The sequence below is a fragment of the Gnatocerus cornutus genome, chromosome 6 (assembly GCF_029298725.1).
Source record: "Gnatocerus cornutus isolate USDA-ARS CGAHR chromosome 6, icGnaCorn1.1, whole genome shotgun sequence".
Classification (NCBI taxonomy): domain Eukaryota; kingdom Metazoa; phylum Arthropoda; class Insecta; order Coleoptera; family Tenebrionidae; genus Gnatocerus; species Gnatocerus cornutus.
In genome coordinates, this window is record NC_142238.1 from 14,074,995 (window position 1) to 14,102,958 (window position 27,964).

At 39.2% G+C, this 27,964-nt stretch overlaps 6 protein-coding genes across 18 annotated transcripts; 3 read left to right on the top strand and 3 right to left on the bottom strand.

Annotated features, from left to right (window-relative positions):
* The first annotated feature begins 27 nt into the window (after positions 1 to 27).
* Crag (DENN domain-containing protein Crag) lies at positions 28 to 8,146 on the top strand. Of its 5 annotated transcripts, XM_088038483.1 has the most exons (14): positions 28 to 654; positions 702 to 1,029; positions 3,132 to 3,474; positions 3,527 to 4,198; positions 4,244 to 4,785; positions 4,833 to 5,126; positions 5,177 to 5,740; positions 5,790 to 6,074; positions 6,280 to 6,366; positions 6,440 to 6,789; positions 6,834 to 7,352; positions 7,411 to 7,431; positions 7,501 to 7,642; positions 7,691 to 8,145. In XM_088038483.1, exons 1-14 carry the CDS (start codon positions 351 to 353, stop codon positions 8,010 to 8,012), a joined length of 4,773 nt encoding a protein of 1,590 aa, XP_087894609.1. In that variant the 5' UTR covers positions 28 to 350; the 3' UTR covers positions 8,013 to 8,145. The 5 variants fall into 5 exon arrangements, with proteins under 5 accessions (XP_087894609.1, XP_087894611.1, XP_087894613.1 ...); XM_088038485.1 differs by lacking the exon at positions 6,280 to 6,366 and having other exon boundaries at positions 7,691 to 8,146; XM_088038487.1 differs by lacking the exon at positions 6,280 to 6,366 and having other exon boundaries at positions 6,494 to 6,789; positions 7,691 to 8,146.
* An 18-nt stretch (positions 8,147 to 8,164) lies between these two features.
* Positions 8,165 to 10,759, bottom strand: LOC148173191 (ras-like protein). Its single transcript, XM_088038501.1, has 2 exons — positions 10,090 to 10,759; positions 8,165 to 9,483 (listed from the first exon to the last, which is right to left on the bottom strand). The coding sequence occupies exons 1-2, from the start codon at positions 10,483 to 10,485 to the stop codon at positions 9,304 to 9,306; spliced, it is 576 nt and encodes a 191-aa protein (XP_087894627.1). The 5' UTR covers positions 10,486 to 10,759; the 3' UTR covers positions 8,165 to 9,303.
* A 375-nt stretch (positions 10,760 to 11,134) lies between these two features.
* LOC148173192 (uncharacterized) lies at positions 11,135 to 12,958 on the top strand. Of its 3 annotated transcripts, none has more exons than XM_088038500.1 (3): positions 11,135 to 11,247; positions 11,295 to 12,466; positions 12,562 to 12,958. In XM_088038500.1, exons 2-3 carry the CDS (start codon positions 11,336 to 11,338, stop codon positions 12,685 to 12,687), a joined length of 1,257 nt encoding a protein of 418 aa, XP_087894626.1. In that variant the 5' UTR covers positions 11,135 to 11,247; positions 11,295 to 11,335; the 3' UTR covers positions 12,688 to 12,958. The 3 variants fall into 3 exon arrangements, with proteins under 3 accessions (XP_087894626.1, XP_087894624.1, XP_087894625.1); XM_088038498.1 differs by having other exon boundaries at positions 11,311 to 12,466; XM_088038499.1 differs by having other exon boundaries at positions 11,324 to 12,466.
* A 184-nt stretch (positions 12,959 to 13,142) lies between these two features.
* On the bottom strand, positions 13,143 to 19,237 carry fzr (fizzy and cell division cycle 20 related). 4 transcript variants are annotated; one of them, XM_088038496.1, is made up of 5 exons: positions 19,098 to 19,237; positions 16,907 to 17,282; positions 14,444 to 14,945; positions 13,568 to 13,858; positions 13,143 to 13,516 (listed from the first exon to the last, which is right to left on the bottom strand). In XM_088038496.1, exons 2-5 carry the CDS (start codon positions 17,273 to 17,275, stop codon positions 13,230 to 13,232), a joined length of 1,449 nt encoding a protein of 482 aa, XP_087894622.1. In that variant the 5' UTR covers positions 17,276 to 17,282; positions 19,098 to 19,237; the 3' UTR covers positions 13,143 to 13,229. The 4 variants fall into 4 exon arrangements, with proteins under 4 accessions (XP_087894622.1, XP_087894623.1, XP_087894620.1 ...); XM_088038497.1 differs by having other exon boundaries at positions 19,083 to 19,237; XM_088038494.1 differs by lacking the exon at positions 19,098 to 19,237 and adding an exon at positions 17,565 to 17,673.
* LOC148173194 (folylpolyglutamate synthase, mitochondrial-like) lies at positions 18,440 to 20,906 on the top strand. The gene is made up of 8 exons (XM_088038493.1): positions 18,440 to 18,568; positions 18,725 to 18,798; positions 18,848 to 18,963; positions 19,329 to 19,575; positions 19,621 to 19,938; positions 19,984 to 20,107; positions 20,153 to 20,255; positions 20,304 to 20,906. The coding sequence occupies exons 1-8, from the start codon at positions 18,496 to 18,498 to the stop codon at positions 20,812 to 20,814; spliced, it is 1,566 nt and encodes a 521-aa protein (XP_087894619.1). The 5' UTR covers positions 18,440 to 18,495; the 3' UTR covers positions 20,815 to 20,906.
* sws (patatin like phospholipase domain containing sws) lies at positions 20,898 to 27,828 on the bottom strand. 4 transcript variants are annotated; one of them, XM_088038492.1, is made up of 20 exons: positions 27,561 to 27,828; positions 27,402 to 27,483; positions 27,138 to 27,352; positions 26,831 to 27,017; positions 26,337 to 26,482; positions 25,863 to 26,291; positions 25,628 to 25,816; positions 25,377 to 25,582; positions 25,073 to 25,328; positions 24,868 to 25,024; positions 24,652 to 24,816; positions 24,192 to 24,604; positions 23,869 to 24,144; positions 23,637 to 23,823; positions 22,582 to 22,698; positions 22,183 to 22,299; positions 21,813 to 22,024; positions 21,512 to 21,765; positions 21,371 to 21,464; positions 20,898 to 21,197 (listed from the first exon to the last, which is right to left on the bottom strand). In XM_088038492.1, the coding sequence occupies exons 1-20, from the start codon at positions 27,669 to 27,671 to the stop codon at positions 21,060 to 21,062; spliced, it is 3,951 nt and encodes a 1,316-aa protein (XP_087894618.1). In that variant the 5' UTR covers positions 27,672 to 27,828; the 3' UTR covers positions 20,898 to 21,059. The 4 variants fall into 4 exon arrangements, with proteins under 4 accessions (XP_087894618.1, XP_087894615.1, XP_087894614.1 ...); XM_088038489.1 differs by lacking the exon at positions 22,582 to 22,698; XM_088038488.1 differs by lacking the exon at positions 22,183 to 22,299.
* Positions 27,829 to 27,964: the final 136 nt, after the last annotated feature.

Here is a 27,964-nt window from a genome sequence, read left to right on the forward strand (position 1 = left end):
AACCTGTAATCCGACATATTAGGGATTTTTTTATTAGACCACGAAATGATGAAACGTCAAAAATGTCAACTTGTCAAATATCAAAAATAGACGTAAATTAGACTTATCAAGAGATGTTAAATACGATTAAAATAAACATAAAGTGTAAACAATAACTTCGTGATTAACTTCTCAGAAGAATTCATTTTAGAAAGTCCACGGAATTGCGCGATGAGTCATCCACAATATCGTAAAATGATATCAAAACCTAGTATTAATAATTAAAACAACATAAGTTTTGGTTGAAATCTAAAAAATGTGCCTTAATTTGAGTATTAAGAATCTGAAGTTACACCTGTTATATTTTTAAAATGGATGAGAAAAGAGTGGCTGATTACTTCGTAGTGGCAGGTTTCCCTGATGATGATCCCGACCCCTTGGACGAAACGACGTTATCTGAAGGGGGTAATCTCAAAGCGAGTCATGGACAAGCCCCCATTACTGAAGTCAGTGTGGTTTTCCCGGGTTTGGGGGAGAAACTACCTCCAGGATATATCCTTGTTGATAGAACACCAAGTGGTCTAATAGCTGATCTCAATCATGGTAGTTTAAGAACAAACGAGTGTTTTCTCTGTTACAAGAGAGGACGTGACAAACCACCCCTAGTTGACATAGGTAAAAATTGCAATAACATTGAATCTCTGAGTTATTGTTCTTTTCAGGTGTTATGTATGAAGGCAAAGAATGGCTCATGCAAGACGCCCAAGTTGTCAAGCAAAGTGTGGGCAAACATGTTGCTAATGTTAATAATTCAACATCTCAGACTTTCATCACATACAGAAGGGGGCACCCATCAATGCCCTGTAATGCTCTAGTTGTCACTGATGTCTGTGTTGTCATTGCTAGTAAAGGTGAATCGCCCCCACACGCTTTTTGTTGCATCAACAAGAATTTGAATAAGGGAATCGTGGGCAGTGATGTTTTTCTCTGTTATAAGAAATCCATGAATAGAGCTAAGTTGTTGACATACAAGCCTGAGGTTTTATCAAGGTAAGAAAAGTTATCTTTTAGGTACTTCCCGGTTTTATTAAGTCCCTGAAGTTGGAGAGAAATCACATGAATGTTTTTTAATCATTTTATTACCACAGCGCAGGGCGTCATAAATCATAATAAAATCACACTTCTAGAGCAATAAACAGTTTGATGTAGTTACAACTGCCGATTTTTATCTCTGTTTTATCTCTGATAAAAGTAAGGAAGTCTGTAATTAAATTTAATCTATTTAAGGGGATAATTGAACGCAATATAATTTTTAGTCACTCATGAAGTCATCACAGGTGTTTCATAAGTCATGATTCTAAAAAAAAGTAATAAAAAAGATAATTATCCTTTTTACTTTATTTTACATTCACTGAAAAAAACTGAAAATGAAACACTGAAGGTTACTTATTAACTCCGTACTTTGTTCATTTTTTTAATTACGCCTGACGATCTGACTAAGGCCAAAGTTAATATACAGTGAAACCTGTGTAAAACGGAATCTGTAAAAGCCTGAAACCTGTTTATTACGGAAAATTTTGACGGTGCCGGTAGAATAACTCTTTAATCATCAGTTCAACCGGACGATATTAGTCTGGTCAATTTTTAGGCCCAAAATATAAAATTCAATACTGCAATTTGCTTGAAAATGTATTGAAAATGTCAAACATTGTAAATTAGAAGATTGTATTCAGTAGATTAAAAAAACACACTTAATTACAAGGTGAAAATATGATAAACTTGGAAATCAATAAATATCAATTTAAAAGTGAACAAACACAAAAAATGATGGATCCTATGGATAATATGCAAATATATTTACTGTATCACTTAGATAATCAATTTTTCTTTCATCATTCGAAAAAAACGACTTGAAACGGCTTTTTTTCCAAAAACCAAAATAGTTATTTGTGTACCATGTGTTTCTTTTTGGCCGAGCCGTTTTTTAATGGCCTAGGGCAAACTAGCACTTTTTGGCTGTAATATGCTCAAGATTGTTTAGGCGACATCATTAAATTTACAAGTTAATTAATTTTTATGTATGATTTATTGATTTAATCATTTACAACAAGTAATTCATTGTAAATATTTATGAATCCTTCAGAAAAGTTCATATTTTTTTATTTACATTTGCAGTTTTGGCATGTGTAGTTTCACAATTTGTGTGAATTAGGTTTGATGTTGTTGCAGCAGCACTGCTAGACATGTTTATTTGCAAAAATTCAACACTTCTTTGTTACATTTTACAGCAGTTACTCGATTTGATTTTACCCAAATAATTATAAAATTGGAGGTAATAGCGGTATCTTAAGTCGCCTAAAAAGTACAATTTATAAGAAATCCACGAATTAAAAATACGTAAGTGACTAAAAAAAATACATTTAGAGTTAGAAAACAATATTGTAGAAACAAATCAAGCCAAAAAACGGACCATCGGATTTTTAAAACAAATTTTTTTTATTTACTGCTCTTAATTTTCTTAGAAACTATTAGGAATTCTTCGAAAAAATGTTATCTGCGGACTTTTTGTTTATTTTGTTTGCTTCATATTGTATTTCTCCTAATATTTTACGTATTTCTTTATTATGGCTACCAAGAATTTTCTTCCGAATAAAAATTCAGATATCGAGAACTCAGAGACAATGGACGGATGGAAAATCACATTGACTTTTAAAAAATAGAGTTAAACCGAGTTCAAGAATGTGAAAATTTAAGCGTTAAACAATTAATAACTCAATTTAAATATGGAACAACGCAAGTTCATCTGTTAAAAAATAAAAATCGGATTAACGAAAAATTGGATAATGGATGGAAAATCTAAGTTGTAAACGGATAATTCGTGTTACCAAGATCAAAGAAGTAAAGAAACTAGTATATAAGTATTAGGTTTACTTTTACAATCGCCGAACGTCTTGAACATCAAAATTTCAAAGCTTCAAATTGTTGGCTGGAAATTTTTCGCGGAAGAAATCTCATTTCTTTCCACTAAAACATCGGACAGTCTCTTGTGATTCCGTTTTATACAGGTTTCACTGTAACTTCGCATAAAAACTGCTTAAGCAGTCCAATGAATCTATTTTTATCGGTTTTCACCCAAATTGCATTCTTTTTAGGTACCCCATGTCAGATCTCCCAAACTTTCCGTTTCCGAACTCGGTGCCTTTGTTTTGTCTGCCCATGGGAGCAACCCTAGAACTCTGGCCTGTGGTGGCCTCTCAACCAAAACCAGTATTCAGTACATTCGTTCTGACCGTTTCCGACGCGAAATATAAAGTTTACGGATCAGCGGTGACTTTTTATGAGAAATTCCCAATTCAGCGCCTTAGTGCGGAACAGAAAGAGTTATTGGAATATGAAGACAACTCTGAATATACGTTGCACATGAACAAAAGCATTTGTTTGTTATCGCATTGGCCTTTCAGCGACGCCTTCGAAAAGTGGCTGCTCTTCCTACACGTAAGTTGATAAGCGATAAGTGTGAACCCACTGAAATTGGAGTTTTTGGTAGAATATGGTGGCCAGTGGAGAGCCCCAATCGATACCGGTGGAGAGGTACATCGTCCAGTTGTTGGACGAAGTCCCGTTTCCTTCGCCGCGGACTTTTCTGGAACTGTCTGACCACAACGACGAACAGACCATCAACAATAAAGTTATAATGACGCAACCGGAAGATGTGCCGTTGCCGAGGAGCGCGGCTGGGTTTAGACAACTTCTCTTGAATTTGGGGTCGGAGAACTGCTTGCAAGTCCTTCTTTTAGCGTTGACGGAACAGAAGATTCTTATCCATTCGTTACGACCTGATACTTTAACTGCTGTGGCGGAGGCGGTTTCTTCACTTCTCTTCCCGTTTAAGTGGCAGTGCCCTTACATCCCTCTATGTCCTTTAGGGTTGGTGGAGGTTTTACACGCACCCCTGCCTTTCCTAATCGGGGTAGATTCGAGGTTTTTCGATCTTTACGATCCACCCCCAGACGTCAGCTGCATTGATTTAGACACCAACATAATAACAGTGTCAGAGTCGCAAAGACAGATCCTCAACATCAAACTCTTGCCTAAGAAACCGGCCAAAAGTTTGAAAGCTAGTTTAGATTACTTGTATTACCAAATCAGGAATAACAACACTGAAATACCGTCCGGACAAGACAAGATAGAAATCGAGTTCAGGAAAAAAGAGAAAGAGGTACGTTGCGGTGAAATCTCACTTCCGTTTAACACTTTCTTTCAGCAAGCGCAAGAACTGGAGATCCAAGAAGCCTTTGTGAGGTTCATGGCTCTGACTCTTAAGGACTACAGATCTTATCTTCTGCCAATTACAAAAGCTCCCACTGTCGGCACGACCGACCCTCAAGCTCTCTTCCAGTTATCTGACTTCCTTAAAAGCCGCGACAAGACTCATCAGAGATTCTTTTCTTTGATGATGAGGACACAGATGTTTATCCGCTTCATTGAGGAGAGGAGTTTTGTCGCGGATGGTGACCAAGGTCTTACTTTCTTTGACGACTGTTCAGAAAGACTAAATTTTGAAGAAAGCGACATCAGACTAATCGAACCCGATGCCCTCCATAAAAGCGACAGAACAATCTTCGTCTTACCACCGGAACCAGTTTCTGAGAATAGTCACACTTATTCCAACTTCACGTTAGATCCTGGTCTATTGTCCGGGAAGACCCGGACTCATTTAACATCGTTGTATCCAACGGCGATCCCTGGCTCGCCTATGGCGAGGAGGACCAAACACGAAATAAAATCCGCCCAGAAGATGGCTCGGTAACTATTTCAATGCTAGTAGCGCTAGATTAGTCTTCGTTTTCCAGGAAATGCGTCAACTCCCCGGAGTTGTGGGCGCGGTGTCTTTGCGGAACGTGTCACACTTTATACTTTATGGTGTTGCCGAGTATGTTGTCCTTAAACGCCGGGAAAGAAAAGGCGATTCTTCAGCAAGCCTACGAGTTGCTGGTGCGAGCGACTCAGCAGAAGTTGGCTTGCGATGAAGTGTGTTACAGATTGATGATGCAGTTGTGCGGTGAGCACTCGCGGCCTCTCTTGGCTGTGAAGCTTCTTGTGATAATGAAAAAGTTTGGGATTCAACCCAACGCGTTGACTTACGGGTACGTTGTCATCACGATCAAACGAGCATTTTTAAACGCGAAGTTTGCAGTTTGTATAACCGGTGTGTCTTGGAGGCGGAATGGCCGGCGTACTCTGCACCTAGTCAACTCCTTTGGAACAAACTAAGGAATGTAGTAATGGGAGCGGCGCATTTCCGCTGGGCCGCTCGTCACAGAGCTACAAGAAAACTCTCCGCGTCGACTGAAGGTGGCTCGAGTTTATTAGACCCAGGGGATAGAACAGCGTCGCGTTCTTCTTTGGATTCTCATGAAGCCGTCCTTACCGATAACAGTTTTCTTGGTAGATTCCGGAAAATGACCAACATAGTCAAAGGGAGTCGCAACGGGTCGGAACAATCCGTGAAAGACGTTGTTGAACAATCCGACGACATTGATGTTTTGTTAGAAGGGAACACAGACCCGGTGGAGGAAAAACTGAACAACCATTTCACCCCCCCTGGCAGTCCTTCAGAGTGTAGAATTTTATCGCGGTCTGAGAGCGCCGGGGATGCTAACATCATCGATAAGTTGCAACAAAACAAAAAGAATTGTTCGCGCACGCTGAATTTCAACGGGGAGTCAAGCGAGGAGTCTGGAAAACAGTCGCCGGGAAAGTGAGTAACGTTGAAACCACTGGGGATTTGTAAGAGTTGTTTTTTTTAGGATATCTCCTCGTACTGTGGTGACGCAGAACGACCCTCTGGGGGCTTTTGATCAGCCTCCACCGCCCAAAACGTGCATAACGCCGCCTCCAGAGCCTGTAGCAACCAATCAAAACCCTCTTTTAACCGACGAGCCTGTGTTATTCAAGTCGACAGTCCATCGATCGGCTACTTTTGAAGGTAGTCCTCCTGCTCAAAGTAAGCTACATAGATCTGAAACCGTCCCAGCGGCGTCAGTCACGTCTAGTTTGGCAAGTTTTGGTTCGACGTTAAAAATAGGATTCAGGTAAATGCGATGTTGCTTCAAAGACATAGATGTTGAATTAATCACATTGAATAGAATTGTTAAGTTTGACGAATCCGGCGAGTGTCGGACGTCGCCGCTTCAGTTTAACTTTTTATTTGAACTTGTGCATGTGGCAGCTGTCGAGTGCGTCGTGCTTCATGGCTTTCACTGCACGTGTAGATCGTAGCTAGATGTTTCATTTTAGCCGCTATTCACCATCACGCCTCTCCCTACGCAAAGCCGACCTGAAGGTCCCCCAGCAATTATTCGAAAATGCCTTCAATAACCTCAGGTAAGTGGCATTGCTGTAGAGAAACCCGCCGGTATAACATATCAAAAATTAACTTTTTGATTCGTTATTATAGCCCCAGCAGCTTGACAGGTAAGAAATCGAACGAACTAATCCAAGGTGGAATTAGTTCCATAAAATCAGCGGCGAACACGATGGTGAAGAAGTTGGACGAAATCAAAGAGGCGATGTCGACATCGGCGCACAACACACCGGTGAAGATGGCACCGAGTGATCGACTAGCCGCAGGAGACGCGGCGGAAACTGGGGGAGAATGTGAGTCCACGGATGGGAGCGAAGGGGGAGAAAGACACAGAAGAGTGTCGGCTGAGTTGGGGAGCTATCGGGGAAGTTACACGAATTTGAAGGATTCGGATGAACCGCTGCCGGAGAGTTTGTTTCCGTTTCCGGTGGACGATCATAAAGGTAAACTGTCTTTGTAACGGTGAGGTATTAATTGTGGTAACCAGACAGCGAATTGGAGATCACGATGAGCTCCTGCTCCCAGTGCCACAACTGCTCGTGTCTTCTCTACGACGAAGACATCATGGCGAACTGGTTTGCGGAAGATTCGAATCTTAACACGATTTGTCAAGCGTGTAGCAAACCGACGGTTCCGCTGCTTACAATGATGATAACGGGAAAGAATATTCCGCCGTGTGATCCGTTCAGTGTACCATATTTGAACCCGTTGGTTCTAAGAAAAGAACTGGAAAATATACTGACTCAGGAGGGGGATCTCAGCTTAGCTGAGGCGAAATTCGTGGATGAGCATCCCATTATCTACTGGAACTTGGTGTGGGCTTTTGAAAGAATCAACGTCCAAACGCATCTCCCGAATTTATATTTGAAGATAAGGACCGAAGAGGGTAACAGTGAGAAAAAGGATAAGAGTGACGATAATGGGGGTGTTATCGAAGAACTGGGGGGTGTGATGCAACCAGTTGAGGAAGGAACGGATCCTTTGACGCAGGAGCTGGCAGCGTTAGGTAAGCAACCAAAAACTGACAATTTATGAGCAAAATTTGATGAAACTTCTCTCCAAAGCCGACGTTAAGGATGAAGGGCGTAAGTTCTTTTCATCCCTTCTAAGTCCGATTATACTCTACGCGTTGCTAACTTCATTTTTACTTTCAGAGCAACTTGCCGCGCAAGTTTGCGTCAAATGTCTGTGGGATGAACCTCGGTTATATACAGAGCGTCCTCCAATGTACATACTATGGAAAATGAAAGATGCTACTCAAATCAACCCTAGTCTTAAGAATATCGTAACAAAATCGTGAGTCGTTTCCCCATAATTTTCATTAATTACATTCTTTTTTTGTAGATTTATGCAAAAAGTCCTCAATAGTATTCGCGTGGATGATTTGGCCGAACCTTTGAAGAGTTTAGCGTCTGAAAGAGAGTCTCATCAGAGGTCCCGTGACGAAAGTAACAAGAACGTCTCAATTTATCGAGATATTTTGTTCTTGGCGTGTAAGGCTTTGGGTCGTAGTCACATCGATTTGAATGCTTTCGATAAGCAGTACAGTATGGCGTATAATCGGGCGACGGAAAGGAATAATCGACAATATGGAGCCCAGGATAAACCCCTCAGTATGGTTGCGTTGTATTGCCGTCAATACTTCCGCCCACTATCTTTGCCTTGATCAGTTTCATTTGTGTTTTATCTTTAATACTGAATAAGGTGCACTGCTATATTTTAATTATTGTATGTACATTAACTTATGTTAGGTTTTTTTGGGACTTTATATCTAAGGTCGATAGTTTTCAATAAAGTTGTTGAATAAAAGAAAGTGTGTAAATATTTAACATTTTATTAATAAGAGAATTTTTAGTAGACATATCTATAAACTAAATTGCTACATATATTTTTATAATTTTGTTTTTCATGTTTTTGTATAATATATGAAGGCAAATTAAAACTAGATTAGTAGAACATTAAGAAAATCTCATATAGAAAACTTGGGAATAACATGTCAAGACCAAGATTAAGCTTGAACTTGGTTATATTTTAACGATTGATCATTGCTTGAAGTTAACTATCTTATGCCAGAATACGAGGAATAAATAAAGGTAAAGAGTCTAGTAACACGGGATTTGAGACTACTGGAGCGGTCGATTTATTCTTCGTAATCCAGAAATGATTTTGACGATACTCTCATTAAAGAGGATAACTACATAATATCAACACAAGAGAGAAAAGTGTTTTCTCTTTGAGGCACCTATACAAATTTGTGCGCAAAATATTTACGATATGCTATACCTGAGATATTACAGAATAAAATCCTTCAGAACAGAGACAAAAATTCCATAATATCATCGTAACCCTAAAAGTAAATTTGCCAAAATCTTGCGCAACTGTACAAATTCCATTGTCAAAAAGAAAAGACAAACTCTATCGATAAAAAATACATCACAAAGGTTTCTCTATGTTTAGAATATATGAATTTTAATATCTGACAAGTATAAAAATGAGTATTTATCCTCTTTAAAACAAAGATAAAAGACATGTTTAGAACAGAAATTTGTGCAGACAAAACATTTCAAAAGCATCTTTCACTGAATATATAATATCTATAAAGTATTTACAGCAAATTTAAGATCCCGCTCTCAAATCGAGAAGTAAGAATATACTGAGCAGGAAAGACACACTTGTTTGTAATAACTAAAAGCAAAATGTGGTACAAAAAAACTTGTTCCATAAGCTTCCTTTTAATTACACATTTTCGCACTTACTAACTGGAATTATACTGGAAACACTCACACGAATTGTCAAAATATATGATGATATTAACAATCGGGGGGAGCTTGAAGCAGCGCTCCCCCAATATTATTATTTTTTATACACTATCACACTTCACAGAGGAGAAAAATGCGAAGCAAAACACGATCCCTTGGATTTTCTTTTTAAACACCTGGTAGATGAGTCTTTTGTTCTTAGAGGATGCTGCACCTCAACTTAAAAGGAACCCGACCGTGGCCGTGGCCGTGCTTGTGTTTACCGCTTTTTGTTTTGTCTTTACGAATTTCCCTAACTAACGTGTAAAAGGCGTCGTCTACACCCATCCTCGTTTTCGCCGATGTCTCCACAAAGGGGATTCCGTACTGCTTGGCCACCTAGAAAGAAAAAGAGCTTCAGTTCAGATTCACAAAAATTGTTTCTTCCCAGTCGCTTTTTTTACCAAATTTCTTGTATTTCCAATCTTTAGACGAGTGAATCAGAGAAAATGGATGTGAGCAATTAAAATACTATTGTAAAATCCGATAAATGTGCGAAATTAACGCAAACAAAACGTACCAAACCCATGACGTCACCATAGAACGAGGCTAGCTAATACAGAATTATTCCATTGCCAATTCTAATCTGGAGATTTCATGGTAACATTATGGGTTTTGTACGTTTTTGGGAGTATTGCGATGGACCCAAAAAAGGCGAAAATCCTGTGGTTGCGACCTCTGATCGATTCAATTATTCACGTTAGATAATAATAACGTTAAAAGAAATATTTATGAGATTTTCTTTCGCCGCGATATAAACATATTAGTGAGTCATCACCTTCAATCATTTGTTTTTGCATTCCTCAATCATTAAGTAAAACTTCTGCAATTTAAATAGTCTAAACTAATTGAAAGCTTCATCTGTAAAACAAATATAAGTTAGTTTCTGATAAAATAGCACAGATGTGCAAAGATGGAAGTGTGAATAACTTTCCTGGTCATTACCTCTCTAGCTTGGCTCATATCCACAGCCCATGAAGACAGATCGCATTTGTTCCCTACCAAAACCATGGGCACTTCTTCTGCATCTTTGACCCTTTTGATTTGTTCCCTGTAAGTTCCGATATCTTCAAAGCTCTTGGCAGAATTCACTGCAAAGACTAAGAGAAACCCTTCGCCTGTCCTCATGTATTGGTCTCGCATGGCACTGTATTCTTCTTGGCCTGCCGTGTCTAGGATGTCTAATAAACACGTCTCTCCATCGATGACCACTTGTTTCCTATAGGAGTCTTCGATGGTTGGGTCATACTCGTCCACAAAGTGGTTTTGTATTAATTGTATAGTCAAAGCTGACTTGCCGACACCACCCGCTCCAACTACTACTAATTTGTATTCAGTCATTTTATACAGAAAATACCAAAAGGGCTAGCCAAATAAAAATATGAAGAAGCACACTATTTTTATTTTTTTTTAGTTATTTCCCTGTTTGGTAGAGGTTTCCTTATTCGTTATCCCAGCATAATAAAATCAACACTGCACACATTTAAACTGAAGCAATTAAGAACGTTCGTATGCCCAGTAAATTACTCTAATTAATTGTAATCAAGAACGAAAGAGTAACAAAAGTTATCAAGACCGTCAAATGCACTACTAAACATTGATACCAACATAACCTCCTAGTTTTTATAAAACCCACCCATTGCAACTAGATCAGTGACGTAATCAACACTAGATGCACAAAAACAACAAACGCGCTCCGTATTATCACAACAAAAAAATCTTTAATTCACTAAAAACCTGCGAAACTTAACTCTTGTAATAATATGAGAACAATAAAAGGGTTTGGTGTAACGAGTTTTGAAAATTCTGAGTGAAATTGCTAGTGTCTCTCTTTGTTGTCCTTAGATCTGTGGAAAACTGGGGACAACGTCTAGTTACCAATCTCTGCAGACCCGTGGCGAAAAACCCCAGAACCAATATGTCATCAGATGACAAAGACAAAAAATATTTATAAAGTAATAATTTTATGTCGTTTTCAACACAACTTTCCAATTCTACATCACTTAAACAACCCTGAGAGGCTCCAGGACTTTGTACAATAATGGAATTTTGGTACTTTTAGAATCTGTGGTCCTACAATCTCCCTGTTAAATTAAGGTTAAGGTGAGTAATCCATAAAAACATATTTGTCATGTAAACGTGAGCAAAAGAATGATTCATTATTAGATCTCGTTGACAGTTAGTCAAGACAATGGCTAATAAGGTTCAAGAAACCTCAGGTTATATGGACAACGTCCGAGTGAAGATATCAGAAAGATACAAGCCTCCTCCAAGAATAAGCCTGGCGATGTCCTACGCGCAAAGATTAACACTAAACAAACAAATTCAAGATACAATCCCTCAATACGAATTTCTCCTAGAAAAGACTGTTATAGAAAAAATGAAGGAGTGGAAAACTGCAAGATCTGTGATGTTTCAACAATTAGATGAGAGATTAAAGAAGGCAAAAGCTGAGGAAAAGAAGAAACAGGAAGAGAAGCTTGAATACCAACAATTGTCTGAGGAAGAAGAGGCTTCGCCCACAAATAATCTATATTTAAGTTCAGGTCCTAGTCAAGGCTACCAGCAGAACCAGTCTATGTTGTTTCCTACTAAAGCTCCTAACTCATTCTCAAACATTCTGACTCCGATACCTTTAAAAGAACAGAGCTTGGCGCAGAATATCGACTACAAATCTCCCGAGAAGAGTCCGTTTAATATCTCCGATTTTGAAGCTGATACTTCTAGTCCTTTTGATAACATGGAACTTAAATCAATAAACGACATGGAGGAACTAGCGCAAGTTTTGAAGGGCGACCAAGATCCTAAACGCATGACTTACACGCCGCAAAGCAGTGCCAGCTTGGCTTATCCTATGACGGGCCCCAGTAGTTATTCCTATTCCATTCCAAACAGGACGAATTATATACAGCCAGTATCCTCCTTATACTCCACGGCCAACGGGTACTACTACCCTCCTGAAACGATAACGAATCCATCGTACAATCCTCCTTACTCTTACTCCAATCAGACAGAGACCAATTATGGCTCCCCAGTACAGGATACTAAAATGTCCACTTATAAGAGTATTCCGGATATTATGAAAACTCTGCAAAATGAACTTGATAATACACACTTGGACAATACGCGAAATCGCGATCCCCATCGAAATAGAAGTACGGAAGTTTTTCCCAAAGCGAAAATCAAGAGCGAGGATCTGTCGGAAGATTTTAGTTCTTTACCAAAAAGTATGCAGGATATGTCCAAGTCCATCAGTTCCATGGGGTTCCCACTCTCCAGGGTCGCTAGGGTCTGCAAGGTTGTCGGGAGCGATCAAAAAAAGGTGAATATAACTTGTAATAAGTTGGTAACTCTGTCCTACCATGTAAAAAAATACACCGTCTTTTGGACTCTAGCCAAAATTTTTCATTGTTTTAGGTGGTGGAGCATTTGCTGGCGATGTCCGAACTCTTAGACTTAGGATTCCCTGAAAGTAAGGTCTCAACAGCGTTACTGCAATGCGATAACGATAGAGATAAAGCTTTGGACATTCTTATTTCGTAGCACCTTATTCATGTGGCTGTGCCGATGTTAATTGTATGATAATCAATTTGTTATTTATAATTATTTATTTGTAAATAGCGACTTTCAAAGCTCACGTCGTGGGTAATACGCGAGCTCTGTAATAAACTGTTCATTTCCTTTCAGTATTTTGTTTCGTAGCAAAATTACATGCATTTCGTGGTCACCTGTACCGATTTTAATACTTTTAAGCTTTTATAAGAATGTACGATTATCAGAAAAATACTCAGACGAATAAACACTTGCAAATTTATGTAATTACGTTTATTTACACTTGTAGTTTTGTTTTGTTTGAAACAATATAATATTACAATGAGCGAATTACATTTCAATGGCCCTAATTTACAATGTAATTATTTACAGAGAATTCATGAAAACACACATACCTTCAAACAGAATTCAGTTTCAGACTTTTGGCAAAGTTACTACGCTTGCGAGCGTATAAAAATAAATACGTTTATTATAAATACAAAATAACTGTATAAAGTAAAAATTTTATAAACTTGATATAAATAATTAATAAACTATCGGATTCCTGTGTATAAACTAAGAACAGATCGCGTTTCTTTCTGTGATCTTGCTTTGCTGAACACATTCCAAAACCTCAATGTTTCATCGCCGGCTCCTGTGACTATAGCTTCGCCATCGGGTGATAACGCCAAATACAAAACTCTATACGAGTGCCCTGTTAACTTCGCCACTTGTGTTAAACTTGGATATTTCCACACTAAAATCTGATTCTGAGAGTATCCATGCGTTGACACCAGCTCCGAGCTGTGTTTTGACCACGCCAAGTTGCAAACTTGAGATCCTAAACAACAAATGTTATCTCCCATAAAACAAACAGAGGAGTTTGACCTACCAGTATCCACACTTTGCATCGGTTGCCCAGTCAAAGTGTTCCAAAACCTGATACACCTATCTGCTGTACCACCTCCTGAAGCTAGAAGCCCATGGTGGTGTGGAGACCACGCTATCGCTTTGACAGCGGCTAAATGATCCGTGTAGGTTTGCACCGGTGACAAAGACTGCATATTCCACACGTAGAGTCTGTTATCATTACCACCAGAAGCTAAGTATTGGTTGTCGGGGGACCATTTCAAACCGCAGACTTCTTGGCGATGACCCACCAGTCTCCGCTCCGTCACAGTCGCTGTAAATTTTACGGGTCGAGTCAAAACAGGTGAAACTTTCATTGAAATACAATGCAACGATTATTTATTCAAATAAGTGTTTGTGACAGCCCTGCTGCCCATTTCCATTTGAATAAATTATTTAGGTCATTTCAGGTCAACGGAATAAGTCGACGCCACGACAAATGTTATAAATTTGTGATAAGATTTTATTGTTTTTGTGGGTTTAAAACGGCACGTGTATCCTGTGTCTGAACGGTCGATGGGTCTTTATCCCTATCAAGGTCATGAGCATCTTTGTTTATTGATAAAAAATTAATTGTCGAGTAATTAATGGCTTATCGAATTATTTAATATCGAAATGAGGGAAATGTAACGTTCAAAGTTCTGAGTCAAGTTATTAAAGATTCTGGGTCAATTTTGTACAGGAATTTAGAACCTCTCTGTTGGTAGTTCTGACGATTCGATTTTAAAATTGGGGGACAACCGAGCTGCCCACAGATAAAATGCAAAGCCTTCTGTATATTACGCATCAAGTGCAAAAAACATGTTTATGCGCCCGAGTGCAAAAAACGTATTTTTGCGCCCGAGACAAAATTCCTTACGTGGTGTCCTGGTGTCCCTCTGCAAGATGAGCCTGTCTCTGCTTCCCGAACTCAACACATCCCCATTCCACGCCAGCGCTCCGACCCTGGCTGAATGTCCTTGTAATTTATTAACTTGTTTATTAACCGCCACATCCCACACAGTAACATAACCGTGATGTGTCCCCACAGCCACCAGATGTCCTCTTTCACTCCACGCCACCGACGTTACCACATTACCATCGGCGGATAAATCACAAAGTCTCGTCACTTGACTAGTACATGCTGACCACAAATACACGCAACTTCCTAAACCGACACTAAGGACATTTTGTACGGACCAATCGACTAGATTTAGATAAAAGTCATCCTGGAGTTCAGGAGCATCCAAGACTTTGAAAGGTATCCTGGAGATTTTACGGGTGGCTTTATGGGGAGATCGGAGAAGACGTTGACTGCTGACGCTCAAGGGGGATAATGAGTAAGGGGTTGACTGGAATTTGCTGGTGGGAGTTTTCTCCATCTGAAAAAAAAAGGAAAAGTTAGGGTCATGTGGTTTTCAATTGATAAATCGACAATGTCAAAGCTGTTATCACTAAACGACGTTGGCCTACTTATTCAGTAATTATACATTTAAAATTAGAATTGTGACACAACAATGAGGCATTAAAGTGGGCCTTCAAGGCGCAATGGAAATGGTTATTGGATATTGTTTTCACCGACGCTGCGTATCTAATTTTCAATGTGCTATTTTATCACCATCGTATTCTCGGGCTCCAAACTTTGCCCAGGGAATAAAAACTAATTTTATCCCTTGTGTCTCAATATACTGCTTATTACAACATGTGGCGTAACCTTCTCAAATCGTGTTTTTTTAATCAAAGTTCACACTTATTTCTTCGTAAAAAAAATATTTTTTTCTTGGCAGTCAGAACTCCCGTCTAAAATTTTCACCTCCCGTTGCTAAGCCGATTATTTGTACATCCAATTGAACACATTCCCTGAAGAAGCTAATGAACTGAAACAATGTCGCGATGTTAGCATTTTCGAATTGTCAGCTGGATGTTCGCATTATTGCGAAAAACGTGAAAAATACAAAATTAGCAAACAAATGCATAGATACAAGAGTAGAGGCTTCCGCTTGTGTCACGTTTCGATAATCAGCTTGTAAATCACGTTTCTTATTGTAATATTGAATAATGTATTCTAATTTTCGGTGGCGATAGCAAGGGACCTCTGCACATGGCTATAAAAGTAATCGGAAATAGCCCCACGTTGACAGGAATGCGACATTATTTTTGCCTTAAACGAAGTACGATTTCCGCTGGTGCTATTTCGGTTGTAATAAACAGTTATCTTTAGTTTTAGAATAGAAGCCCCCGTGAAAAACGACAATATTGAGAATTTCCGGTTGAGTAAGTAACATGTGGAAAATACATATTTGCTCAGTTTCGACATGTATCAAGTAACAAACACGGAATTCCAGTACGAGTAATCAATGTTTGATAAATAAATTGCACACATCATTGCATAGTTACTAATATGCACAATAATGATGTAACCTTCAATAAATACCTAATAGTGATGCTGATCACAAATGCAATTACACTGCACAAAAGTGATCATTATGCATTTTTAATCGTTTTGCCCCACGGGAAGTCGCATCTCAGTTTCGTTCAGTTCAGCATAAAATATTTTAGGGAAAGTTAGCATCATTACCATAACGGGGCGATTATTATCGGGCATTAGCTAATTGCTGTCTGCTTGTAAGTGATAATTATAGAAAACTACGCGTAAAGTGGACAAAATAAGGATTTGTGGAAATAGTTCCATTACCGGTCCCGTTCATTTTACAAATATGTAGACACGATAAGATACGTCAGGGGCTGGAAAACAATCTGTGATTTTAAAACGACATTGCTGTAAAACAAACGGAAATAAAGAATAAGTATGAATTTGATTGGCTTGCTAAGACGCAACTTCGATTTGCAATGTCGCAAGTCAAATTGAAATCAGCATTTTACACTACAATTATTGCTGACAAGAGAATTCGCATTATTTGACCTAACTTTCATTGAAAATTGTCACGTCAGTTATATTTGGGTTTTTCTTGTAAAAAATTGTAATAATACACTTTTATCTTTATCCTTTTTGTAATATTAATATATGAAGATTCCACAGCAGGAGGAGAACAATTTGCGCATTTACGAGTGTTAATTTAAGAACACAGCAGTCAGAGCCAAAAAACGTTTTTTTTCGTCCCAAGTTCAAAAGAAGAAAAAATGAGTCAGTCTGTTTTAGCTCTTAACACAATTTTCCTCTAAGCTCATGGCCAAAATTTTTGCTTCAACTTTAATTTATATCCACATATTAGCATAACCTAGTTGTAGGTGTTAATGTGTTTAACCATTCTTATCACTTCAAAACGTGATAATAAAACTGCAAAGCCTAGGAAATACTAAAAAAAAATTAAATTTGACTAACCTTAGTTGGGGTGCCATATCTAAACAAATTCTTGTTCTTCACAGGTGTAAGAACTTGTCTCTCATCACATTGGGATTTGACATCTTCTGTGTTCTCTCCAAACAGTTCATTCCTCAAAAGAATATTGTAAACGGAACTGTCTCGAGTATTTTCCCCAGTTTCCCTAGTCTTCTTTCCCATTTGTGAGTTCTTGCTGGTGTCTGGCAAAGTGGCAAAGCTTGTCTCCCAATTATTTCCAGCCCTACATGGTATAAACCTATCACAATTAGCCAGCATTCGAGGCTCCTGATAGTGCTTCACCCCAAATAAATCTCTGGATGCTGGTAATCGCGTGCCTCGCAAAATCCGGTCGTCCAAGTTCTCTGACATGTTAGCTCTGCAAGAAAAACACTATTTAACTCTGAAGGCGATTACTCCATTCCCGGGGGTTCAAATGTCAAGTTTTATCAACGATAATGCATTAGGTGGGGCCCCCTTACTCACATTTTACATGACGCAGTTCACTGAAATAGGGGCGAATTCGTTGAGGTTCTGAAGAGGAGCAAGCACTGCACTACTGCACCAGGAAATGCAGCAAAGTGATGAGTGAGAAATGTAAAAAGTGAAAATGTCAGAGGTGGTCAGAGGAAGGAAAGTAATCAACATTACCCCCACTCACGTCAAGTTGGTGGACATTTAAATCAGGATTTTAAACGAGAACACAAGCTGGCAACGTCCATCTTATTACTGGTCAAACGACGGGGGTACCAACCAAACGCGAATTCCCCTAGTTTGAAACAACAAGCGAGGTAAAGGTGCGCTCACACTTTGGTTTTAAATCGTTTATATTTTGCGATATAAATCATAAATCTGACACGAAACTTCAATAATTGAAAAATAAAGACATTTAGTTTATCCAAATTACGCGTTTTAATTCAAAGAAGTTCACGAAAATTGTTTAATTTTTGTTGGCGACGCAACTTTGGCATATTGGTCTAAAAAACAATCAAACGAGTGGTTTAATCATACGAGTGCAATAATAGCTTGATAATATGCCAGTTAACTACGACATTTCATCTACGGTCATATTTTTTTATTATCTACGACGATTCACTGAAATACATGTGACTAATATAATATTCAGAGCGCGGAACATGTGCAAATATTTTCAACTTGTTTACTTATGAAATTTTGATATGTGAATTGTTCAACAACTATGTTAAAAACAATAACAAAAAAACTAACTTCACTCCATTTGAAAAAGCATTGTCATTATTATATTAATCTTAGCCAATCAGGGCCGACGAATTTCATAATTACACAGGCAATTTCATCCATTATTTATCTAATAGAAAAGATATTATAATCAATTTATTAAATAGTCGTAGATAAAAGTGATAATTATTGTTTAACATCTTGTTTGAACTACAATAATAAAATGCGTCTTGGTGATATTTGAAATCCCCCAAACTCGCTCTTTCCAGTCAACCAATCAGCTTCAAGACTCGCCACCCCCCAACGTTCTGATTGGTCAAATTAATAATAATTAAATGACATCTGTCAACAAAAAACGTGATCGATGATGCAATCCGTTCAATTATCAATAACAAATGATAAAAATCGATGTCAGTTTCGTGTCAAGTTTCATAACCTTATTTCCGAAGCTGAAACGTTGTTTACTTGGTACGTAAGTAGTTAGTAAATAAGATAAATTCCCAATACTCGTCCGCCCCGTATCACTTTTTATTTACATTTTTTTACTTAGTCTTTGTAATAGTTGAAAAATTGGCACGTGGTGATTAAATTAACCTAATATGTTTCTTCGGTTTGTTTTACTAGGAAATCGCAATTTTTCCACGATTCCTGTGAAGAATAATATGCAGTCAAAGATATCAAAAAAGTTGGATTATGAAGTAAGTTTTAGATAAAGGGTGATTCATCTTTAATACGAGTTATTTGCAGGCGTGTATAGAAGCCCTAAATGGTTTACAAAGTAATGCTCAGTACATCAAAGCTAAGGCGACGATTAATAATCATAATGGGGATCAGCTCCTTGAAGTAGAAAAATATTTAAACAGGTAGTGCCCCCCAAAAGATTTTTAATCACTGCAAAAATATTTTGCATTGCTATCTGCTAATCCACTATGCAAATAATTTTATTTAAACTTGTGTACATAACTTAGTTATCAAAACATACCGGCGCGTTAGTCACCTGATAATCACTAATTGGAAAACAAGAGTTCCTGGGTTTTGCAATTAGACTTCTTAACAACACTGTTTTTCTATTTTCGTTATCACTCGCCACTGGTTGAAGACGTTTTCCAAGAAAAAAACAACTCCACTCACTGCTAACTTTCTGTTCAAAATAAATTACTACGATTGCCAGAAACTTATCTTAAGTATCGATAAATCAATATTTAACTTGAGCAATATTTTCGTTAAGGGCTGGGGTCTCATTGGACCAATTAGACGACCTGTCGGTAATCCACGTCGCTGGAACCAAAGGAAAAGGCACAACTTGCGCCTTCTCCGAACGAATCCTACGGGATCATGGGTTCAGAACGGGATTTTTCTCGTCACCGCACTTATTCGAAGTTCGGGAAAGAATCAGGATAAATGGGAAACCGATAGAAAAAGATGACTTTGTGAAGTACTTTTGGAAAATTTATTCGTCTTTAGATCAAAAAAAGGTAACGATCAGAAAAATTGACTGATCTACAGGCCGTTTTTAACAGAGCGACGACCACGACATGCCGCTGTATTTCCGGTTTTTGACAATCCTAGCGTTTTATGTCTTCTTAGAAAAAAAAGTGGACGTCGCTATCGTCGAAGTTGGGATCGGCGGAGAATATGATTGCACCAATGTCTTAAGGAAAGTGCCTGTGGTGGGTATCACATCTTTGGGTATCGATCATGTGACGTTATTAGGGTCAACTATAGAAAAAATTGCTTGGAATAAAGCGGGGATTATGAAAAGGGGCTGCCAAGCGTTTACAGTTCCGCAACCGGAAACCGCCTTAAGTATTCTCAAAGAGCGCAGTATTGAAAAAAAGGTAACTCGTCTACTACGCCAACACACGATACATTACATCTTTCAGTGTCAACTCAAAGTAGTCGAAAATGGTCTTCAGTATAAATTCCCCACGCACGCATCATCTTACCCACCTCACATCTTAAACTTGAACGCAAGTTTAGCAGTGACTCTGTGCGAAGCGTGGCTAAGTGAGTTCCATTACAACCACCCCACAAATTGACGCGATGTTTCAGAACAAACCAGAGGTCAAGCGTTGAGCAAAGAAACCACAGAACAATCCCTCTTCAACTGTAGGTGGCCCGGACGATACCAAGTCAAGCACACAGAAACCATTTCGTAAAAACCAAGAGAATCCTCGAGTAACAACTCATTTTGACATTGTAGTTTCTATTTGGACGGAGCGCACACACTTGAGAGCGTCTCAGTGTGCGCCAAGTGGTTCAAAGACATCACCAAAAGCTCACAGAAGAAAAAGGCGTTGATGTTCAACGTGACGGGGGATAGAAACGCGGAAAGTTTACTAAAAGAGCTACAAATCTGCGGGTTTGACGCTGTTGTCTTCGTGACTAACCTTGCCAGTAGTAGCATGGCCGGATTCAAGTCAGGTAAAGCTCAACGAGCGGAAGCGGTGACCACTGGTGATGTTTCAGACAACACCAACTGCAAGAGTGTTGATGAGTTGGTGACGAGGTGTCGGCTGCATCAACAGTTGTGGCGCGGTTTGGAGGAGAAGAGGACAAGAAAAGCGGAAATTTGTGAAGCTTTCCCGACTATCGCCGATGGTATTGAGTTCCTTACAAACCAGGAGAAGTACGATTTGTTGATTACCGGCTCCCTTCAGTTAGTTGGGAGTGTTTTGAGTTTAATTGATCCGAATTTGAACGATTTTAGTTGATAAGAACACACCTGTAGGTTTACCCTAGATAAATTAAGTTTGTAAACATCACTCTGTAAACAAGTTTTATTAAAATAACGGTGGTAACTTTATCTTTTATTTTCTTTAAAAAAATATACAGAGATCACACTTCATTGATTATAAATATGCGCGAAAATTTAACAGGTTTCAGAAGTCGTTACTATTAACGAAAAACTAGTGTCTTAAACAAACCTACTGCAACATTGCATTAAAGAGTCAAAGTACTAAAGACTAGAAAAACGTAACTCTTTTTCACTTTTCCTATGCTTAACGTCGAATTCTACTTCGGATTCGATTTCGTTTTCTGACAATGAAAGAGAGCCGCCCGCTCTCCTCATATGGAGCAATTTATCTCTGTTGTTCTAAAAAGAAGAGAAAGAGAATTACGAGTGGGACAACACAAAAGCACAAAAACCCAGCACCAAACTAAAAATTAACTGAACTAGAATATCCGTGCCAGCTCTGTTGCCGTTGGAACTAAAGAAAATTAGAAGAAAAAAATTCGAACGGTTAGTACACAAAACACATGACTTACGTCCATTAGGCACACGGTTGGTTCTGAGGCGTATCCATCGTGGCCATCTTCATACTCGTCGTCAGAGCTTGAACTGGAGGTCTCTTCATATGGTCTAGAATTCGTGGTTTTACAACTAGTTTTGATAAGTTGTGATTTTACCTCGACACTTTACAAACCATCTGAGCCAAATCAGTGAAAGTGTACTCAGACAAAATGTTCTCAGACTCAGTTTTGCTCGTCACCGGCGTGGATTTAAATATCGGGAAATTCCCAGTTTTTTGTTTCTCCTCAAAGTAAGATTTTCCGTGTTGGTATCCAACTTCCCGGATCTCATCGAAACTCCCAAACTGCAGCGTTTTGTATTTATCGATGGGGGGCCGAATGTACTCGCAGTAGTCGCTATTTTTCACTTCCTACACAAAAGGACGTGGTGAAAACTCTTTGGTTCAAAAAGACTTACTTCCAGTTGGCGCACACAGCTCACGTACGCCAATCTAGATTGGATGTCGGGCAAATTTGGTACTTTTACTGGATTGGTGAAGGGGTTCCAACGCTTCCAGAGGAGCCACCAACCCGACAAATCGTCACCGTAATTGGTGAGGTCTTGGTCATCCACTGAGCCCACATCGATGGCTAGGATGTGATTGGCCCCGAGGCCTCTCATAACGTCGGCTACGGTAATTTAAATTAAGACTCTTTTGGTAAAAGTGTTGAATTGTGTGTCAAGATTGCAAGTGGAAACTAGCACTAAATGTTTAGGTGGGTGTTTAATAGTGTAAACCACCTACCTGCGGAGTTCAAAACAAAACGAACTAAAAGTAACCGGTTACCTGGTACATTGTTGACGTAACAACCATCAGCTAACAAGTGTCCATCTAAAGGATCACACAGTGGCGGAAAAATGCCAACTATTGACATACTGGCTCTCACATATCTCCACAAATGACCTGTCAATTAAATTTAGCTAATTTCACATTTTCTAGAGTCATTCTGTAACTAACAAAATGACCAAAAAAGGGAAAAAATAATAAGAAGCATGGAATAAACCAGGAAGCGGTTAATTTAGGACTCCACCAATAAGAATAAGTTAGTATCCTCCACTATACCCACACACTATTGTGATTGGTTTACCTTTCTTTGTGTGTAAGAGACCGATCCGACCACTGAACTGTATACTCACCCCTTGCATAGCCGCCCTTGTAACGTGTAATAAAGTCATGTAAGTTTACCTGGAAGGTTATTAGTGTAGCCTCCATCTAAAAGTAGATGACCATCGACAGGATCGCATAGAGGCGGCATGTATCCGGAGAGAGACATAGACGCACGAACGTACCGCCATAGAGAGCCTACGAAAATGCGCTTACTAAACTACATGCCTTATGTACAGGTTCCTTTCGTTAGTACTTTTTTTTAATCCTGGATTTAAGCACAACTTTCACGGACATTAAACAACAATTTGGACTTTATACGGACAAAAGCTCGATACTTAAGCACTTGAACTGCAAGATGTATGTTATGAGTGTCACAGGAATCGTGACGACACGGTTGTACAAGCTTCGACATCCATAGCATGCAACAGCAAAAGATAATACAACACACATTTTTGAGATTTCTTTTAGGAAATCAACACCAACTGTTAAGTTCATGCTTTTTTTATTTTGCATTCGGCAGTTCCGTGTCGTCATTCATCTGTGGCTTGTGTCATTATAATGGTGAGCAATAATAAAGATGTGCCCCTAAAGGGGGCTAAATTTAAGTTATAATTATAGTATTAATACGCCTTTTATAGATTGGTACTTACATTAAACAGTGGTTTCATACAATAAAATTAACTACTAGGCTTTTCTTTTTATCGATAAGCCAATACATACAATAAGTATCTACAATCTCCTACGTAAAATACTTCCACAGAATTGTACAATTACAGATCTACAGTCAAAAATTTTAGGACCTTCATTAGTGAATTTCTACGCAATCGCCATTTTAATGCAGACTTTTAACCCCTGTGCAAATGATGAAAACAAGCTTATCCCAATTTTCCTACCTAATATACATACCATCGTACACACTGTATTGTCTGCGATTTAAACAATCAGTAAACAAATTCTGTGTATTTTTAGTGCAAACATATAGGTTAACCAATCACAATTTAATACATACACCTCACACACATAAAAAGTGGATGCAACAAAAGAGAATGAAAACGAAAACTAATGAAGGTGCTAAATGTCCGTGATGAACAATGCAAACAAAAGACTCAGCAACGTACAACCAAGCAACTTACCATGAGAGTGTAACCTCATACAAGAAGCAGTAATATCTGTAGTTACAGTAAAATAAGGTAACCAAAGATCCTCTATAGAAGTATCACCAAAAGTTCCTTTTATTGTCTGATTGAAATCGCGGCCGCTAAACATTGAAGTCATTGGGTAAGTTAAATCCATGATCTGGCGCCACCATTGTGTCATTTTCTGCAACAAGAGTGTTAGAAGAGTTTGAGGTAGAAAGCCACCAACCTTGGACCACTCGCGTGCTTTTTGTGTTACCGTAGTGATGTTGCGTTCTCCGCACCATAAAGCACCCATGAAGGCACCGATGCTGACTCCACCGACCATGTCAATGGGGATTCCAGCTTCTTGGATTGCTTTAATCATACCTACGTGGGCGGAGCCTCGAGCTCCGCCTCCACCCAAAACTAGTCCCACTGATTTACCGGTTAGCCATCGCGCTAATCGAGAAAAGTCGGAGTGGACGTTGGGCTCGGATTGGCACACTTTGGAATACAGCTCGTTCTGAAGAAGAAACTTAAAAACAAAAAGTTAAATGGAGACAGTCTTACGATTCTGTAAAGGGATTTTCTAGAGAACATCCTGTTGGGGCTTAAAATGTGATGATGTGACGACACCCAACTCCTCATGTTGATCCAACCGATGGTATTGTGTGGTTTACCACCTTCTCTGTGCAATAAAACAAGTTCTTTTTGAGTTCTCATTGCTAGTCGTTCAACTTCTTTCTCGACTTTTCCCTGAGTGGGACGGTTTTCGCCCAAACCCACGATCAATATGCAATCAGCTTGTCGGATACACCTCTGCGTCCACGCGCTTACTGTTACATCGCACTGGTAAAGAGAAATTTTGTGTTGGTCTTCTTGTTGCGCCAGCCATGAAGTCAAGCGGTACTCGTTGTTCGGATCCATTATCGAAGGACCCAAAGTCTTACGTATTATATCCGAAGTCAGTCTTATCGTTGGTCCTAAAGTATGAGAGTCAGAACAAGATTTGTAAGAAGAAGTGGAGTACCTATGGCACATAAGCAATGGTACAGTTCGTAGGTGAAGGCGGTTAATGGTACATCGTCGGAAGCGGCGACTATAGCTACAGTCGAAAAGTTCATCTGGGAGGGACGACTATCCACCGCCGAGCTACTGGGGGTGTTGACGGTCAAACTAGGCTTCTTCCAGGAACCTAAGAAAGACATTAAATTAAGTCGAACGCGACCTAAAGTACCGTCCTCACCTAAAATCCGATGCCCTAATAGGTTAATCAGTCTTGTGACAACAATCGGGTACTTCAATTTAATCGCATTAAACAATCCTTCAGGTAATTTCGCTAGTTCAGAATCTCTTACGGCAATCACAGTCGTGCTTCTTTTAGTATGCGTTACCATTTCCACCTATAAGCATCAATCAACTCTAACTTTGATAAAGTCGCAACTACTTACAACTCCAATCAAATCTCCTTTGCCGTACTCCCCAACCAACTCCTTCTTTCCATTTTTATGCGTGATGACAGACCTCAAGCGCCCCGACAGAACGATATAAGTAGAATCGCTATCATCGTCTTGACGGTAAACTGCACGTCCTGACTCTATAAACAACCAATCTAGAGCAAAATCCACTTGGCGAACAAACGGTGATAGTCTTTGAACAACAGAGTGTGCGACGTAGAGTACGACATTTGGATGGTCCTTCATCATTCTATAAAAAAAAAGAATTGTTAAGGTGAAATTATCCAGGCGGTTTTACCCATAGAAAGAGTTCTTAGAAAGGAGAGCGATGCGAGTGAAGTGCTTGGCTCTAATGGTGAAGAAGCTCGGCTCTCCTGTGAGAACTGCAAGACCTCCGACGAAATCGCCATGGTACGCTGTGAACATGTGGACTTCGTCATCTCCTTCTGTGACTCTCTGCGACACCATGAGAGCTCCAGAGACAACGTAAACCAACGCAACGTCCTAGAAACTTGTAAAAAGGTGGTGCAAAACAATACAAACACTTACTTTGTTTGAATATTCTTTCATTAAATAAGTACCAGCAGCTACCTCCTTCAGTTCAATTTTTCCCTTCAACATATCGTCGTCTTCTAAACCTAACTCGTTGACGAACGCTTCAGTCGCAAGTTCGATAAGAGTGTCATCGTCCACGTTATCTACAGAATGCCGCTTCCTTTGTAAAGTGACATCAGGAGTCTACAACATGACTATAAGTACAAAAAGGGGATTTTGTTAAAATTACATTAGCAGTCGCTGTTTCGGCGTCAGCAACCATATCCGGCGTGTTCGGCGAAAATGACTTAGATTCTAAACTACTTCGACTTCTTCTATGACCCGGAACTGGAATCGGTTGCGTCGCATTCTCAGTTGAATAAAAAGGCGCGTCTTTAGTTTCATCCCGTTTCTTCTTCATGGGCGAATTGGTAACTATCGGATTCTTACTAATTTTAGTTTTTGGTCCCTGTTTGACTAGTTCAGCGCTTAGACCGAGGTACTGATGTAAAGCAGTGAAGGTAACACGTTGCAGGCGCACCATAATGACTTGCACCACTCTGATGAAGATATCGGGATATTCGCGGAAGATTTCTTGGAAAGCGGACATTGGGAGTTTCATGATTGTCGAGTCTTCGACCGCTTTAGCAGAGACGGTTTTGTAAGGGTTGGTGTAGCCCTAAAAATAAATGAAGCGAAATTTGGGGGGGAAAACGACACCTACTGTTAGGACATCGGTGAAACTGAGGAGAGATGTGACGGACTCGCCGGGTTTTACGATTTTTAGAGACACGTTTGTGTTGTCGTGGGTGGTAATGCAGACGTTGAGTTTCCCGCTTTGGACAATGTAGACATTTTCGTCGGAATCGCCTAGAAATTAGGTGAAAATTGGCTTCACAGTTTTAAGTTTGCATGCATTGTATAGACGATTAAAAGGAGTTTTGATAATAAACAATGACGTGCTATTAATTAGTCAGCCAAGGCTTTTCAATACAAATGTTTGCCACAAAGGAATCGAGCAAACGAACATGTTTGATTAACAAAGGCATTCTCTTAAGTAAATGTACAAATTAGGAATTCTGTTATTCAAGAATTGACCTAAATACTCATCGCTCATTTCAGACCGTTCAGCTCAATGCATGCAAGATTTGATGCACAGCTGTGCTAAAAAGTTCAAGGACTGTGGAGCCCCCTTGTGTCCCAAACATATAAAGATACCTATTCTAAACAAATATGCCCCGGCATCCACATTAATGATCTCCGTATGTTTGCAAAGCTTCAAAAAAACGGGTTTTTCGAAATGTCCAAAAACTCGGATACTCTGGAGCAAGTATAAGGCGTCCGGTGGCATCCTGTCATCGCTCAACATCTCTTCTTGCAGATATTCAGCAGGAGGTTCCAGGACCTAAGTAAACAACATTATCATAATGTCAAGTCATTATCATAACATTCGCAATAAAGACAGTATTTCAAAACACGTCCTTGCAAAACATGACTTTCACAGTTCTTATGTAACAAAAACTACCTTTAACTGTTCTGTATCAGTTTCCTTCTTTAGCTGTAAAATTCTTCTGGCGAATTTCATCACCATCTTTCTTTTACGTCCTTGTCCGGAATTCCGGACTTGTCCCGAAATATTTTTAACTTTTCGTAACATTTTCCGGCCGTAAAATAACGCTTTGTCTCGTTTCCTAAAACGGGTGCCTTGTTCTTCCGATTTTAACTGTCTGGCAAAAAGAACTGAAACGATTTATTATTGGAAGTTTGCTCTCGAAAATGTGATTATTACCTTTTCGGTGACATTTTCGGACGCAGAGATAAATGAGAGTTATGATGGTAGCAAGGAAGCCCCCAAAAAAAATGGGGAGAACCTGCAAGCCCCAAAACTCGTTATTAAACATACAACTGTTGAAATATCGACGTAACAATAAAAGTGTTGGTTACTTACCAGAATTGTTTCATGGGGTACAAAATCCAATATGATACTGCCCAACCAAGTTGCTTTGAATGTTGCCTCAAATGCATTGTTGAAGTTGTATACCCCATTCAGCAAATCCATGACATGAAGCACATGATAACAATGGAACAAAGAATAGTAAAACCACTTTAGATTAACAGCACTAAACGATTAAATTCTAGACGAAATCCGCATTTGATCGCATATGAGGTTCACTTATTTATCTGTCAAAGTCAAATACACAAATAGTTAGATGAGTTTCCCACCACGTGAAGTGGCGACATCTATGAGAACGTCGCACAAGCTTTGCACATAGATTACATAGGCAACCAACAATACACTTGCCCATTATTCAAGTTACAATCGAATTTCGATACGTCGTCTCTCATTAGTAC

Excerpts from the sequence above, each read along its gene's own strand:
- Crag (XM_088038483.1), top strand. The coding sequence starts at position 351 with ATGGATGAGAAAAGAGTGGCTGATTACTTCGTAGTGGCAGGTTTCCCT. Across the intron at positions 5,127-5,176 it reads CCCAACGCGTTGACTTACGG|TTTGTATAACCGGTGTGTCT; the intron begins GTACGTTGTCAT and ends CGAAGTTTGCAG. Across the intron at positions 7,643-7,690 it reads AAGAATATCGTAACAAAATC|ATTTATGCAAAAAGTCCTCA; the intron begins GTGAGTCGTTTC and ends CTTTTTTTGTAG.
- LOC148173191 (XM_088038501.1), bottom strand. The coding sequence starts at position 10,485 with ATGACTGAATACAAATTAGTAGTAGTTGGAGCGGGTGGTGTCGGCAAG. Across the intron at positions 9,484-10,089 it reads ATATGAGCCAAGCTAGAGAG|GTGGCCAAGCAGTACGGAAT; the intron begins GTAATGACCAGG and ends TTTTCTTTCTAG.
- LOC148173192 (XM_088038500.1), top strand. The coding sequence starts at position 11,336 with ATGGCTAATAAGGTTCAAGAAACCTCAGGTTATATGGACAACGTCCGA. Across the intron at positions 12,467-12,561 it reads TCGGGAGCGATCAAAAAAAG|GTGGTGGAGCATTTGCTGGC; the intron begins GTGAATATAACT and ends TCATTGTTTTAG.
- fzr (XM_088038494.1), bottom strand. Across the intron at positions 13,859-14,443 it reads GAGGGACACCAGGACACCAC|CGACTGTGACGGAGCGGAGA; the intron begins GTAAGGAATTTT and ends TAAAATTTACAG. Across the intron at positions 13,517-13,567 it reads GATGCAAAGTGTGGATACTG|GATCTCAAGTTTGCAACTTG; the intron begins GTAGGTCAAACT and ends TTTGTTGTTTAG.
- LOC148173194 (XM_088038493.1), top strand. The coding sequence starts at position 18,496 with ATGATAAAAATCGATGTCAGTTTCGTGTCAAGTTTCATAACCTTATTT. Across the intron at positions 18,799-18,847 it reads CAAAAAAGTTGGATTATGAA|GCGTGTATAGAAGCCCTAAA; the intron begins GTAAGTTTTAGA and ends AGTTATTTGCAG. Across the intron at positions 19,576-19,620 it reads CGTCTTTAGATCAAAAAAAG|AGCGACGACCACGACATGCC; the intron begins GTAACGATCAGA and ends CGTTTTTAACAG.
- sws (XM_088038492.1), bottom strand. The coding sequence starts at position 27,671 with ATGGATTTGCTGAATGGGGTATACAACTTCAACAATGCATTTGAGGCA. Across the intron at positions 26,483-26,830 it reads GGCATATTTGTTTAGAATAG|GCGATTCCGACGAAAATGTC; the intron begins GTATCTTTATAT and ends CCTAATTTCTAG. Across the intron at positions 23,824-23,868 it reads AAGCACGCGAGTGGTCCAAG|AAAATGACACAATGGTGGCG; the intron begins GTTGGTGGCTTT and ends CTCTTGTTGCAG.